The sequence below is a fragment of the Mizuhopecten yessoensis genome, unplaced genomic scaffold (genome assembly GCF_002113885.1).
Source record: "Mizuhopecten yessoensis strain PY_sf001 unplaced genomic scaffold, ASM211388v2 scaffold10447, whole genome shotgun sequence".
Taxonomy (NCBI): domain Eukaryota; kingdom Metazoa; phylum Mollusca; class Bivalvia; order Pectinida; family Pectinidae; genus Mizuhopecten; species Mizuhopecten yessoensis.
Window position 1 is genome coordinate 1,149,670 of NW_018408551.1, and position 15,147 is coordinate 1,164,816.

General features: G+C 33.7%; 1 protein-coding gene across 2 annotated transcripts in view; it reads right to left on the reverse strand.

The window, feature by feature from the left end:
• LOC110460652 (two pore calcium channel protein 2-like) overlaps positions 1-4,840 on the reverse strand; it is a 20,115-nt gene extending 15,275 nt beyond the window's left edge. Inside the window, exons 1-6 of one of the 2 annotated variants that reach the window (XM_021513687.1) lie at positions 4,610-4,840; positions 2,795-2,844; positions 2,442-2,518; positions 1,617-1,794; positions 1,368-1,484; positions 682-788 (exon numbers count right to left, since the gene is read on the reverse strand). In XM_021513687.1, coding sequence (XP_021369362.1) covers positions 682-788; positions 1,368-1,484; positions 1,617-1,794; positions 2,442-2,518; positions 2,795-2,844; positions 4,610-4,766 — 686 coding nt within the window. In that variant the 5' untranslated portion in view covers positions 4,767-4,840. The other variant, XM_021513685.1, reaches the window with a different exon arrangement.
• Between the last annotated feature and the right edge of the window lie 10,307 nt (positions 4,841-15,147).

Consider the following 15,147-nt stretch of genomic DNA (forward strand, 5'->3'; position numbering starts at 1 on the left):
ACATTACACACTGAAAACACATGTATCAAACATTACACACTGAAAACACATGAATACAAAATTACACACTGAACACACATGAATACCAATTTACACACTGAAAACACACGTATAGAAAATTACAAAATCTCTATTTAGTTTTTAAATTGAAAACAATAAAATGCACTGTATACATAAATAAGTTGAGATGTTAATATGTGAGTAAGAATGGATATTCAAACCTCAGGTAGAGTTCTACAGATTATAACATACATGGCCACCTTAGAAATACTTCTACAGATTATAATATACCTGGCCACCTTACACATACTTCTACAGATTATAACATACCTGGACACCACAGGTAGTGTTCTACAGATTATAACATACCTGGACACCTTAGACATACTTCTACAGATTATAACATACCATGCCACCTCAGGTAGAGTTCTACAGATTTTAACATACCTGGCCACCTTAGACATACTTCTACAGATTATAATATACCTGGCCACCTTAGACATACATCTACAGATTATAACATACCTGGCAACATTAGACATACTTCTACAGATTATAACATACCTGGCCACCTCAGGAAGAGTTCTACAGATCATAACATACCCGGCCACCTTAGGTAGTGTTCTACAGATTATAACATACCTGGCAACATTAGACATACTTCTACAGATTATAACATACCTTGCCACCTCAGGTAGAGTTCTCTGTACACATTTTACTGTCTTCTTCATCAAATTTGAATTGGCTATCAGGAAGAAAGGGCGCACAATTCTTCGGATTCTTTTTGTCTGTTTGTGTTTAAAAGTTGTAACAACCAATTATCAAATAGAATTGATGATAACTTGGTCTGTCTGAGAATCAATTATATATCTACAGCCTAAATCAATAATCAAATTTCTTTGTTTATGGTTGGTTTTTAGCTACAGTTGTCTATAGGCATGATCTGCATTAATCTAAGCATAAGTGTATTATGTATTCAAGAATATGTTTCTTATAAAGAATAACCACTGTTAGTAAAAGAATCATGCCAGTATTAACAGTACAAGAATCCATGCGGACAGTCTGTGATTTTCTTTACATTTAATAAGTTATTGGAGTACAATAATACAAAAGAAACAGTATTTTATGACTTCAGAACAACATCATGAACAGTATTGCTAATTTCAGAAATAAACAATAATGTAGATAAATAATGAAAGAGGGTGGTAGGCAATTCAATCAGAAATGAATGAGTTTTGACAAAATCCTGATTTCATTCATCATTCCCAATTAACTTATTTTTTTCCGATTTAATGGTTGAAGAAGTCTCTAAACATTCTTCAACTTAACACTAGCTCTTTTGTTGGTAATACTGATAGTCCTTGTACCTCTGTACAACTCATACCGATGGTGACCATCCAGTCTATCAACGAGAAAGTCAGAACCACTAGGGCAGCAACCAGCCACTTCTTCTTCAGCACCTCTACCTTCCCAACCAAATGGATCTGTTGTGGACAAAAACAGGAGTATTTGAAAGCAATGTTCTGACCTGGTATTGCATATTTTGTATTTATTTTACTACAAATTTGAATTTCCTATTTGCCAGAGAGTATAAAAAAAACCATTACTAATTTTACCTTTATACAAACATCCACTGTCAGTAACAACAGACAGACAAGCTCAATTCCCTCAGTGACACCACAGGGAAGTGTGATCCTGTCGCCACGGTAACGAATGTCAGAGGTCCAGGTGAGAGAAGATGGGAACTCAAAAAAGGCCAGCAGGTGAAGTACACAGATGACAATTGTCCTGAACCTGGAGGTGAAAGGTCAAAAGGATCTGTAGACATGATTGTCTGTTGCAATAATTGTGCAGTTATAAGATACTTGTTTTGAAATAATGAAATCTAAGATAAACCAAATACACATAGTACTTGTTTTAGTACAGTGTATATCAGTGCTTGTGGAAATTAAACATAAGAGTTGATTCACTTCTCAGGGCCTGTTGTAAATATCACTATTTTCTGGATAGGCACATACTGCTGACTGAGACAATAAGTTACTAGGGATTTTTACCAGCTTAACAGAAATCATTACTCCACATTTAAGGAACTTCATAGTCAACATCTGGTCATCAACAGTGTGATTTTAGTGAATCTTGACTAGACATGATTATTGTTCATGCTTTCTTAAGTTTTAACAGGAGACATCATGATGACCACTAACTGCGGGAACCATAGCTTCCAGGCCCGATCGTTTTATTACTTTTGTTTATTGTTATCGGACAACAATAAAAAAGTAAAATAATAAAACGTTCGGGCCTAGAAGCTAGGGTTCCTGCAGCTAGATGACCACCACAGGTGGTTCTCAGTTTTCTTTGAATGTGGAAAGAGGGGATGGTACTATGTCCACTTTCAATTCTGCCCTTTTGATTTGATGCGAAGGTCAATTCATAATACCTACACTTCAATCGGTTTAGAGTGATAAATCCTGTATAATCGTAGAGCATCTTTGTCAATCTTGTGACGTATGTCTCTGTGCTGCAAACACAAATCAGAATCAGAGAATATTAATTAAGTTAGGAATTTAAGCACAAACATATGTAATTATGGAGGGTACTGAAAATATACTGATTTAAAGTGATTTTAATATTAGAATATGTTTTGCTCTGAAACTGGTATTCAAATTCGTAAAAAAAAGAACAGAAATTCTAAATAGAATGTTTTCACTTCGAAATGGAAAGTTTCATATAGATCTAAAATTTGTCATCACTGTAATACACACTTACTGTAATTATAATACATAAGTAAACTTACCTTTGCAGCATCTTCAATAAAGACCACAGCTTGAAGTATGCTTAAATCTTCTGAAAATAAAAAGTTAAACAAAAAAGTCAAAATATGACCAAGATGCTGACATGTACTACGCAGTCACATGGCATCATACAAATAATGGGAACAATAATCACAAGGAAATCAAAACCATGATTCGAGCTGAAGTTCTAATTGAGTGCCATTTTTTTTAAAGGTAAGGTATAAATTCAAACACATTACATGGGATAAAATACTTTTGAAAGGATCTTTGTCATCCTCTCAATCCCTTCCATTAGAATGACCTAACTCTTTATCTCTCTAATCAGCAATATATTCTATTCATAATTTGTAACACAGAATGTACTGATGAGAAGTGCTAACATCACATTAAGTTAGACTATAGCATGCTTAAATTTATGGTACCACTAATCAAAACTTCTCAAGACAACTAAATTTGGAAATACATAATTTCATTAAATTATTCATTTGTGAAATCATTTTATCATTGGAACAACTTTCACAAATCTGTGACAAAATTGAGTATCAGGAAGACATGTACATGTAGTACATTGTACATAGTGAAGGATAAACATTTTATGGTAATATTTGTGAAGCAATTAAGGAACTACCTTGTAATGTGATTGGCATAGCGTCATGTTGTGATCAGTATGCTTTTAGGTGGTGTTGGATATATAACAGGTGTCAGGGAGTGTTGTTACAGTAAGGCATTTTCTGGTAACCACTTTTATCTTTACATTGACAAAAACTGATAAATTCATATAATTTATATGAGAACAATATCACAGATATAAAGTGAAGGGAGACAATGCCATTGAAAGAATGACATTATACAAAAAACTACCCAGTAGACTACCTCATGATTGACATGTATTTATAGCTACATTTACAGATCAGTCCTCTTACATGTATATTAGAATTGCATGTCCACTGTGTGAATTCCACACACATAAATAATAACTCATACTCAGGACACTGCCTCCATAATGTATCAAAGTGGTTGCATTATGGGTGTGCAAATTGATGTTCAATCAAAACAACCGCCCTTGATTGATTCCGGCTGGTAATAACATATTTTACATTATAATTCATCATACATGTATATCAATGCATATGATGTCACAATAAACAGTAGCTAATTTCATTGCAATTATTTATATGTTATAGTGTTGGAAAGCTTCAAAGGCCAAGTGCAATGAGAATTTAATTACCAACAACCAAAACAAAGATTGACAATTTGAGTATTCAGCCGTATGAACACAGCTTTTGTACACTGTACAACTATAAAGTGCTATATGCGGTGCTGAAATTGAAAGTTCTCAGCTGCACTCAGATGCATGTATCGTTAAATGACACCCAGTTGAAACACTCAATTATAAACGCCTTGACAAGGGTGAAAGTACGGGGGAAAACCGGCACTGAAAGGGTGTGCTTGTGTACGTAATAGTGCAATAGTTTGCAATATGTGTAAAATCTAAAACGTGGTACCTTCATAATTTTCATCATCTGATACCTGGGATTCAGACCTGTTCACAGCCAAGCTGACACCTGGATTAGTATATGTATATGGTTCAGCATGCTCTAGAACTGAAGCCATAGTGTTAGTGGAATTGTAAGATAAAGTATCACCATTTGGGAATTTGTTGTCCTGAGTATTTTGACAAGTGATCAGAGTAACACCATTTACATGACAAGCCCCATTGAATTGTTTGCCGAGTTTAACATTAAATTCATCCTGCGGAATCCAGTCACCAGAGGATGATGACTCGCTCGTCATCCTGTTTTGCGTATTATGTTCACCTTTTTCTCGATATGCGTATTCAGCGGAAGACTTATAGTTGACATTGTTGCGATACTCTTCTTCGCTTTCATTACCGTCGTCTCCGTATCCGTCATCCATTCTAACGTAAAACAAACTAGTCGGGGTCAGCGGTGGGTCAGTTTCTAGCCTTTCCATTCGATGATAAGGTTCAGGAGATATCGTTTCCTAAATAAACAAAAGTAAATCAGCTGACAGCAAAGTTACCGGAAACGCCCCTTGTAACAGGAAGTAGTACACTACTCTAAAAAACGGACGGCAATTATATCCGGATAAAGACTGCTGTTTAACGTCCTTTTAACAGCTTATGTCAGTTAAGGACGAGACTACTAACGAAGAGCGGCAAAACATATAGTAATGGACATAGGTACTGCACACTTAAAAGAAAATAAAACTTTAAGACTTTATAAATGAAACGTTCATGATGAAAAAAAATTGCTTCTTTATTTATTTTAATATATTAATATATTTCCGGTTCAGGACTTATACATAAACTCTTATTAGGCATATAATATATACAATTAGACAATTATATGATTGCAGCTCTGTGATTTAAAAATGTTCTCGTTTTTTCCAGTGGTTGTCAAGTTTATTTTTAAATTTGTTAATATTATTTGCTGAAGTAACATATTCAGGTAGTTTATTCCATGTTGATGCCGATCTCATTTTTAATCATGTATGGTTGAAGATATAGTTTTTGAGTTTACTCGACGGCCGTATCGTTGAGCGGCGTCTTCCCATAACACTGCTTCATTGTGTTATTTGTGTAACGTCAAACATTATTAGGTTCTGTTTTATGATTACTGCTTGAAAAGCAATCTGAAATTTAATTAAGATAAACGAATAAACGAAAAAATACTATTTATAATGCAACAGGTCCAACGGGTCTTAACGCTTACATGATTACAAATCACAAAAATGTCTTAGCCATTTAGAGTCGACCACACTAATAATCTTAGATTTTCTTATTGGTACAGAATGTAACAAAACTTGTTGGGGACATCATAAGGAACATTTGTACCAAGTTGTACCAAGTTGTACCAAGTTGTACAAACAGATTCTTTATAAGAAGTCGAGCATGTTTCAGCTAATCAGATGTAGCCATTTTGAATTTTTATCGGCACGAAAGTAAAAACCTTGTTTGGAACCTTAAGAACGTTTGTACATGTGAAGTCAATCACTTCATCATTCTTAAGAAGAAGTCGAAATGTTTCAGCCAATCAGATGCTAGGTCAGCAATCTTGTGTTTTCTAATCGGCATAAAAGTTTGATCACTTGTTGCACAATGACCACATCAGAAATATTTGTAACAGTTATTCACCTCAGTATTCAGAAGCATTCGAAAATGTCTCAACTAATCAGAGGCCAGGACAGCCCTCTTGAGTTATTTGATTAGTACTTATAGTTAAGACGCTTGTTGGGGACGTCATTAAGAACGTGTGTACCAAATCTAGACTCGATTGGTACAGCCGTTCTTGAGAAGAAGTCGAAAATGTCTCAGTCAATCAGATACTAAGACCGCTTTTGTTTGGAATATCGGATTGGCACGAAAAGTTAGAATAGAACACGTGTTGGGGACCTCATGTATGGAACATTTGTAACATGGTTTAAGTCATTCGCTTCAGACTTTTTTGAGAAATATTCAATAATATCTCAGCCAATCAGACGCTAGACAACCATCTTGAATTTTTTGGATCGGCACCAATTGTAAGAACACTTGTAGGGGTCCCATAAGATACATTTATACCAAGTTTAAAGTCAATTGCTTCGGCCATTCTTGAAAGGAAATAGAAAATGTCTCAGTCAATCTGATGCTAGGGCAGCAATATTGGATTTGGGATTGGAATGCAATGTAAAAATATTGAACTGTTGGGGACCTCATATGAAACATTTTTACCACGTTTTATAGTCAATCACTTTGGTTATTCATGTCATGAAATCAAAAGTGTCTCATCTAATCAGATTCTGGGGTAGCCATCTTGCATTTTTGGATGTGCACGAAAAGTATGAACATTTGTTGTGGACCTCATAAGGAACATCTGTACCAAGTTGAGTCAATCAGTGCAGCCGTTCTTGGGAAGAAACCGAAAATCTCAGTAAAGCAGAGACCAGCGCGGCCATGTTGACTTTCGGATTGGCATTAAAAGTATAAACTCTTGTTGGTGACCTCATAAAGACCATTTGTGCTAAGTTAAAAGTCAATCACTTAGGCTGTTCTTGACCAAGCTCTTCGTTGCTAAACTAGTGACTGCGTCCCTAAGGGCTATATATACCACATCACTGTAAATGCTAGCTTTGCGGTAGGCACTGGCCTAGCGTATTAGTCAAGCAATGTTGAGTATTGTAAGTGGCTGGATGGGTGCTCGTCTGCACGTTACATCGCCACATATATGGGGATGACAAATAACTAGGGAGAGGCGTGAATCCCACCGCTGCCACCATTCTAGAAAGCTGGAAAGCAACTAGTATAGAACGTCGAGCGTGGCGAGTGGCTGGAAGGGTGCCCGCCAGAACGTTACACTTAGTGGCAGCGTAGTAACCTTATGGTATTATGTAAGATCGATCAGTTCATACAGTTAGGGAATGTGCATTAGCTCACATGGAATATCCACATGATTTCCCAGGCCGAGTCCCATGATGAGACACTTCGAGGTGGGAATAGTGTAACAGCAAAGTAAAGTAAGGGAGAAATCCGTACTGTCCTACTGGCAATCTGGCTTTCCAGCGATGCAATATATCATGAGACGCGCTCACTAGTTCAGCAACGTCGTGCGTGGTCAGTGGCTTGGTTTTTGACCGGGATGTATTTTGCTGATGCAGTTGATGGCAGATCAATGATTTGCTACATGCGCATTTATATTTTTTCGTCCGGCATAATTTGATATACTTTAGTATATTTCTGTTAACTCATTTCCGAATCTCTCCTTCTCAACACGTATGTACCAGAACTTGACACTTATGATATTATTCTCCTGTTCTGGCTTAAAGACAATGTAATATGGTTCATCACCAACACGATATAGCTATAACACAATCAAATCTGCGTCATCGCCAACTAAAATTATGGACGAGTTGTCCTAATACTTTGTAAATATACATTTTGTCTACTGGTAAGTCAACAAAATGGACAAAAGTCCATTGGAATATTTTCTACCAAATCACACTTTTTTTCCTTCCCCGAAAATTGCATTTCTTTCCATCTACTCTCTTGCTATTTTTTCTGTAATTTAGAATGCCTTACCAGATATAAAAATGGACAAACAATTATTTCTTTTGCAATTAGTTCCGGGTAGGACTTTTCAGACATTTTCCCCTAGCCTTCGAATATTAGAAGTTACAACATGATGTTACATGTTCAACGATTCAGACATTACACATTGGTGTTACATGTATACTACGAATCAAATGTTACATTAGTGCTACCGTACTTTGCTATTATAGTTATTGTTAGGTATCTATAATTCAACTGCTTCCTTTGATCTCGTATTATTTTGACAATTATAAATTATAAGACGCGAGATTTGTAACTAACGGAAGAAATAAACATTCAATACATAAATGAAACAGTTCTTATAAAATCAAATTCGAACCAATCATTTTATAAGTGGTTGATTTTTTTATCAATTAAAACTGACCTTTTACTCCATAACTTTTTGTCACTGGTGTGACCAACTTCAATGACACAGTTATCATGAGTTATTGGGCGTAATTGTAGGGTATTGAATGACTCCTCGACAAAGATAAACAAAGTAGATTAAACCCGATCAGATGATAACTGTTTGATCAGTTTGATAGAAGACACACACTGGAGACCTACGTTATAATAACCGATCTCCCGGGAAGCTATTCAAAGTAATTCTATACATGGTTAGATATATCGGGAAACATTCGATTAAACAAATCCAGTCTTACTTATTGGGTTTTATTAAATAGTTTCTGTCAGGGATCTGGGATTAAGGTGAAGTTTATGTTACGGGCAAGCACGGAAAAGTGCAGAGCTTACAGGTAAATTTAGGAGTTCAAATATGGACGCCCGTTTGTCCTCATTTACCAAAGTTTGGTTTATAGGTAGATTCAGATCAGGAAGTTCGTTTGTCTTTCTATAACAAGCTGAATATGGGAGTGGTTGGGGATAAGTATGGCAAGCCAACTTTACAATATTTTTGAATCTGTAAAAGAAAAAGGGATACCTTTAACTGTTTTAGAGACATCTTAAGTGTAAAAGAGATCAGATGAGATATTGCTACAGTTTTTAAGATGTAACCTTTATTGATAGAGCTATCTCTGATAGGTATTAAATGTTAAAGTGGCTTGCCATAGATTAGAGTCAAATGATGCTTCTTCTCATCGTACATAACTTTCTGTTGGTTATGGAAAACCAAACAGCTTCGAACATGCACACTAAACAGTTACAATGTCATCATCAATACAATGCATATTAGTCGGGTACAACTAGCCGAAGTTAGTATATAATTGCGTTGAAATAGAAAAGCATTATTTGTCCATTTCATTACAAAGAGGACAGGTTTTGGCTTTTCTCCTTTACATGGACACACCGTCTATCGTATCTGTCGGCAAATCAAGACAAAAAGTAACAGCTACATGCACATACTACAAATCTTCATTCCTTAAACAACACTTCTACTTCAACAGTGAGGTCCAAGGCGACATACTCAATGGTGATTTAAATCAAACAGAACATCTATCGTACATTATGTGAACTTAATATTTAAGAGGTGCCCCGATGATAGAGCTGTTTACCTGTCGAAGTTGTCACTGGTCTAAATGCAATCTTATAAGTTTGAAATAGTTATGTTGATTTGGGTTACTTCAATTCGTCATGTACTATTTTGTAATCGCTCAACTGGTTAGATTCAGTAAAGATGAATTAACGTATGAAAAGTATCTACGCGAACAACCCAGACATTATCTATGCTGATTACACTGGGTCTCCGTTTTCCATTTCTCAATCAACATAAATACATAAGTACACGAACCATGTACCCCCTAGAAACGATCTGTTGATGGTGTAAATTAAATTCCTTAGCCGGAAAGTTGGATAGCGTATTCACCTGTTACAGTTTAACCCCATTAAAAGGCTTCATGTCATGCACACCACATCCATTTTAAATGTAATAGAAACACATTTCAAGTGTCAAGCAACCTTATTGATGCTTTTTATATATCATATCTCAAGCTAACTGCATTTAACTCGACCGTATGAATAGGGGAGTAGAGAACGTATTGGCCAAATTCATCAACCTATAAGACTATTGTTGTTGAGTACACAACGTCGCTGTTAAAACAACTCTGTACTGTTAGAACATACGCCTGTGATCGCTTTCCCAGGGCGTAAACACGATTTCTTTACGTGTAACTAGTTCATTACATGGTTCATATGCAAAGAAAAACGCAAGATTCATCAATTAAATTTTCATATTAGATTTTGGTTCGTTTACAGAATATTTCAATATATACTGAATAACCTTGTTTATCTAGAATCGTTCACATATACCTACAATTTCCACACGACAGGCGTTACTCTCTATGTCTAATGTCATAACGTCGTAGGAATCACGGGGTAACTACGACCATTCTTATAACTGTCAACACATTAGGATGCGTCCATTCGGTCTGTTATAATGTTTATATTTAATTATCATCTCATTCACACAACAATTCTACAGCCACGGCACGAGTTGTATGATAACAATACATTTGTCGTGTCTAGCGAGGGGTGCTACCTTATTGAGAGACCTACTGAAATTTAACTGTTTAAGTGTTTTCTCTAAACCGTCTTCAGAAAAACAAATTGCTGTTGTTATTCATAACATCATTCTTGAAGGAGTAATTGAGACTCGCACATACTGACTGTCGACGTATAATGCTTTACGCGAAAACAGTAACAGGTTAGACTCAAAATGCATTTATGTAGATTGTTAAATGTTTTACGTATGATAAGTGAAAGTAGTAACAGACCAGACACAAACTAGAACGTGAAATATTCCACAATTATAGATAAAATGATAAGTGAAAGTAGTAACAGATCTGACACAAACTAGAACGTGAAATATTCTACAATTATATATATAATGATAAGTGAAAGTAGTAACAGATCTGACACAAACTAGAACGTTAAATATTCCACAATTATAGATTTTGTAGATAAAATTATAAGTGAAAGTAGTAACAGAACAGACACAAACTAGAACGGGAAATATTCCACAATTATAGATTTTGTAGATAAAATTATAAGTGAAAGTAGTAACAGAACAGACACAAACTAGAACGGGAAATATTCCACAATTATAGATACAACGATAAGTGAAAGTAGTAACAGTCCAGACACAAAATAGAACGTGAAATATTCCACAATTATTGATAAAATGATAACTGAAAGTAGTAACAGACCAGATACAAACTAGAACGTGAAATATTCAACATTTTTAGATAAAATTATAAGTGAAAATAGCAACAGACCAGACACAAACTAGAGCGTGAAATATTCCACAATTATAAATAAAATGATAAGTGAAAGTAGTAGCAGATCTGACACAAACTAGAACGTGAAATAATCCACAATTATAGATAAAATGATAATTGAAAGTAGTAACATATCTCACACAAACTAGAACGTGAGATATTCCACATTTATAGATAAAATGATATGTGAAAGTAGTAACAGACCAGACATAAACTAGAACGTGAAATATTCCACAATTATAGATAAAATGATAACTGAAAGTAGTAACAGTCCAGACACAAACTAGAACGTGAAAAATTCCACAATTATAGATAAAATGATAAGTGACAGTAGTAACAGACCAGACATAAACTAGAACGTGAAATATTCCACAATTATTGATAAAATGATAACTGAAAGTAGTAACAGACCAGATACAAACTAGAACGTGAAATATTCTACATCTATAGATATAATGATAAGTGAAAGTAGTAACAAACCAGACACAAACTAGAACGTGTAATATTCCACAATTATAGATAAAAGGATAAGTGAAAGTAGTAACAGTCCAGACACAAACTAGAACGTGTAATATTCCACAATTATAGATAAAAGGATAAGTGAAAGTAGTAACAGATCAGACATAAACTAGAACGTGAAATATTCTCCATTTATAGATAAAATGATAAGGGAAAGTAGTAACATATCTCACACATAAAATGATAGGTGAAAGTAGTAACAGACCAGATACAAACTAGAACGTGAAATATTCAACATTTTTAGATAAAATTATAAGTGAAAGTAGTAACAGAACAGACACAAACTAGAACGGGAAATATTCCACAATTATAGATTTTGTAGATAAAATTATAAGTGAAAGTAGTAACAGAACAGACACAAACTAGAACGGGAAATATTCTACATTTATAGATAACATGATAAGTGAAAGTAGTAACATATCTCGCACAAACTAGAACGTGAAATAATCCACAATTATAGATAAAATGATAAGGGAAAGTAGTAACAGATCTGACACAGACTAGAACGTGAAATATTCTACATTTGTAGATAAAATGATAAGTGAAAATAGTAACAGACCAGACACAAAATAGAATGTCAAATATTCCACATTTTTAGATAAAATTATAAGTGAAAATAGTAACAGACCAGACACAAACTAGAACGCGAAATATTCTACATTTATAGATAAAATTATAAGTGAAAATAGTAACAGACCAGACACAAAATAGAATGTCAAATATTCCACATTTTTAGATAAAATGATAAGTGAAAATATTAACAGATCTGACACAAACTAGTACGTGAAATATTCTACATTTATAGATAAAATTATAAGTGAAAGTAGTAACAGAACAGACACAAACTAGAACGGGAAATATTCCACAATTATAGATTTTGTAGATAAAATTATAAGTGAAAGTAGTAACAGACTAGACACAAACTAGAACGTGAAAAATTCCACAATTATAGATAAAATGATAATTGAAAATAGTAACAGACCAGACACAAACTACAACGTGAAATATTCTACATTTATAGATAACATGATAAGTGAAAGTAGTAACAGAACAGACACAAACTAGAACGGGAAATATTCTACATTTATAGATAAAATTATAAGTGAAAGTAGTAACAGACCAGACACAAACTACAACGTGAAATATTCTACATTTGTAGATAAAATGATAAGTGAAAGAAGAAACAGATCTGACACAAACTAGTACGTGAAATATTCTACATTTATAGATAAAATTATAAGTGAAAATAGTAACAGACCAGACACAAAATAGAACGTGAAATATTCCACAATTATTGATAAAATGATAACTGAAAGTAGTAACAGTCCAGACACAAACTAGAACGTGAAAAATTCCACAATTATAGATAAAAGGATAAGTGAAAGTAGTAACAGCCCAGACACAAACTAGAACGTGTAATATTCCACAATTATAGATACAACGATAAGTGAAAGTAGTAACAGACTAGACACAAACTAGAACGTGAAAAATTCCACAATTATAGATAAAAGGATAAGTGAAAGTAGTAACAGTCCAGACACAAACTAGAACGTGTAATATTCCACAATTATAGATAAAAGGATAAGTGAAAGTAGTAACAGATATGACACAAACTAGAACGTGAAATATTCAACATTTTTAGATAAAATTATAAGTGAAAGTAGTAACAGACCAGATACAAACTAGAACGTGAAATATTCAACATTTTTAGATAAAATTATAAGTGAAAGTAGTAACAGACTAGACACAAACTAGAACGTGAAATAATCCACAATTATAGATAAAATGATAAGAGAAAGTAGTAACATATCTCACACAAACTAGACCGTGAAATATTCCCCATTTATAGATAACATGATAAGTGAAAGTAGTAACATATCTCACACATAAAATGATAGGTGAAAGTAGTAACAGATCTGATACAAACTAGAACGTGAAATATTCAACAATTATGGATAAAATGATAATTGAAAGTAGTAACATATCTCACACAAACTAGAACGTGAAATATTCCACAATTATGGATAAAATGATAAGTGAAAGTAGTAACATATCTCACACAAACTAGAACGTGAAATATTCCACATTTATAGATAAAATGATAAGTGAAAATAGTAACAGACCAGACACAAACTAGAACGTGAAATATTCCACAATTATTGATAAAATGATAACTGAAAGTAGTAACAGTCCAGACACAAACTAGAACGTGAAATATTCCACATTTATAGATAAAATGATAAGTGAAAGTAGTAACAGACCAGACACAAACTAGAACGTGAAATATTCCACAATTATAGATAAAATGATAAGTGAAAGTAGTAACATATCTCACACAAACTAGAACGTGAACTATTCTACATTTATAGATAAAATGATAAGTGAAAATAGTAACAGACCAGACACAAACTAGAACGTGAAATATTCCACAATTATTGATAAAATGATAACTGAAAGTAGTAACAGACCAGAAATCAATTTCAATGTTAAGTTTTGTCATATTGATGAATAGTGAATACAGATGTTAAATATTATTTTATATCTCTTTCTCCTACATATATGACTGTATTAAAATGCGCTATTCCAGAAGATCAAACGTAATATAAATCACTTCAATTTTAATCTTTTGTCTGTTCAAATAGTTTATTTTAAGATATTAGAAGGAGAGTCTCAGTTTGTTTAATTATTTAAAAACCTTGAGGACAACTCAATTCATATATCAGGTACGTGTGATAGGTGTTTTATAAGTAATATGTGTAGCAGGTAAGACGGCTTATTCTATATAAATATTGGGAAGACAAGCATACAGAGTCACTCTGCCCTTAGGACGGATTCTGCCGAGGTTAAATACATACTATATAACAAATAAAGACACGAGTGCTGACAGTGAATTTACTTATGATTTTTGATCTCGTCTTCTAGTGTACAACTGTGTGCATAACGTAATGGAACCTTGAAGATATATATCGTGTCGTTTATATATTATCAGATGGATTTCAAAATAAACAATCACGGCTTCAGACAGATCAGAATAAGAATTCCGTTTAAGAATTGAAAATAAATGCACGAACTTGACTGTCCTTTATGACATTTTCATTCGCTTTGAAATGTGAAATGTAAAATACTTTTGTCAATTATAACAGGAAATGTTTGTCTCTCAAAATGATCAACTTCGTATATAAAAATATACATTATTTTACTAAAATCGTTTTAATAAGAGAAAAAAGCATGGTTAGGTAAGCAAATACCTTTATTAGATAAAAAAAAAAAAAAAAAAAAAAAAAAAAGCCACAAAATTAAAATTAAAGAGCGACAACGTTCCACACTTTTTAATTTATTGTTAATTTCTTTTAGCATATTGCTGGCATTTTCGATTTATACCACCACTTTACTTTATATTGCGAAAAGAACTAGCCTGACTTTAATAGGAAAGTATGTAAATAAAATAGCCTGCTTAGTTTCGAAAATAGTCATTCTAACTATTTAAATTCTGCTATTCCCGTCTAACTCAATGTTG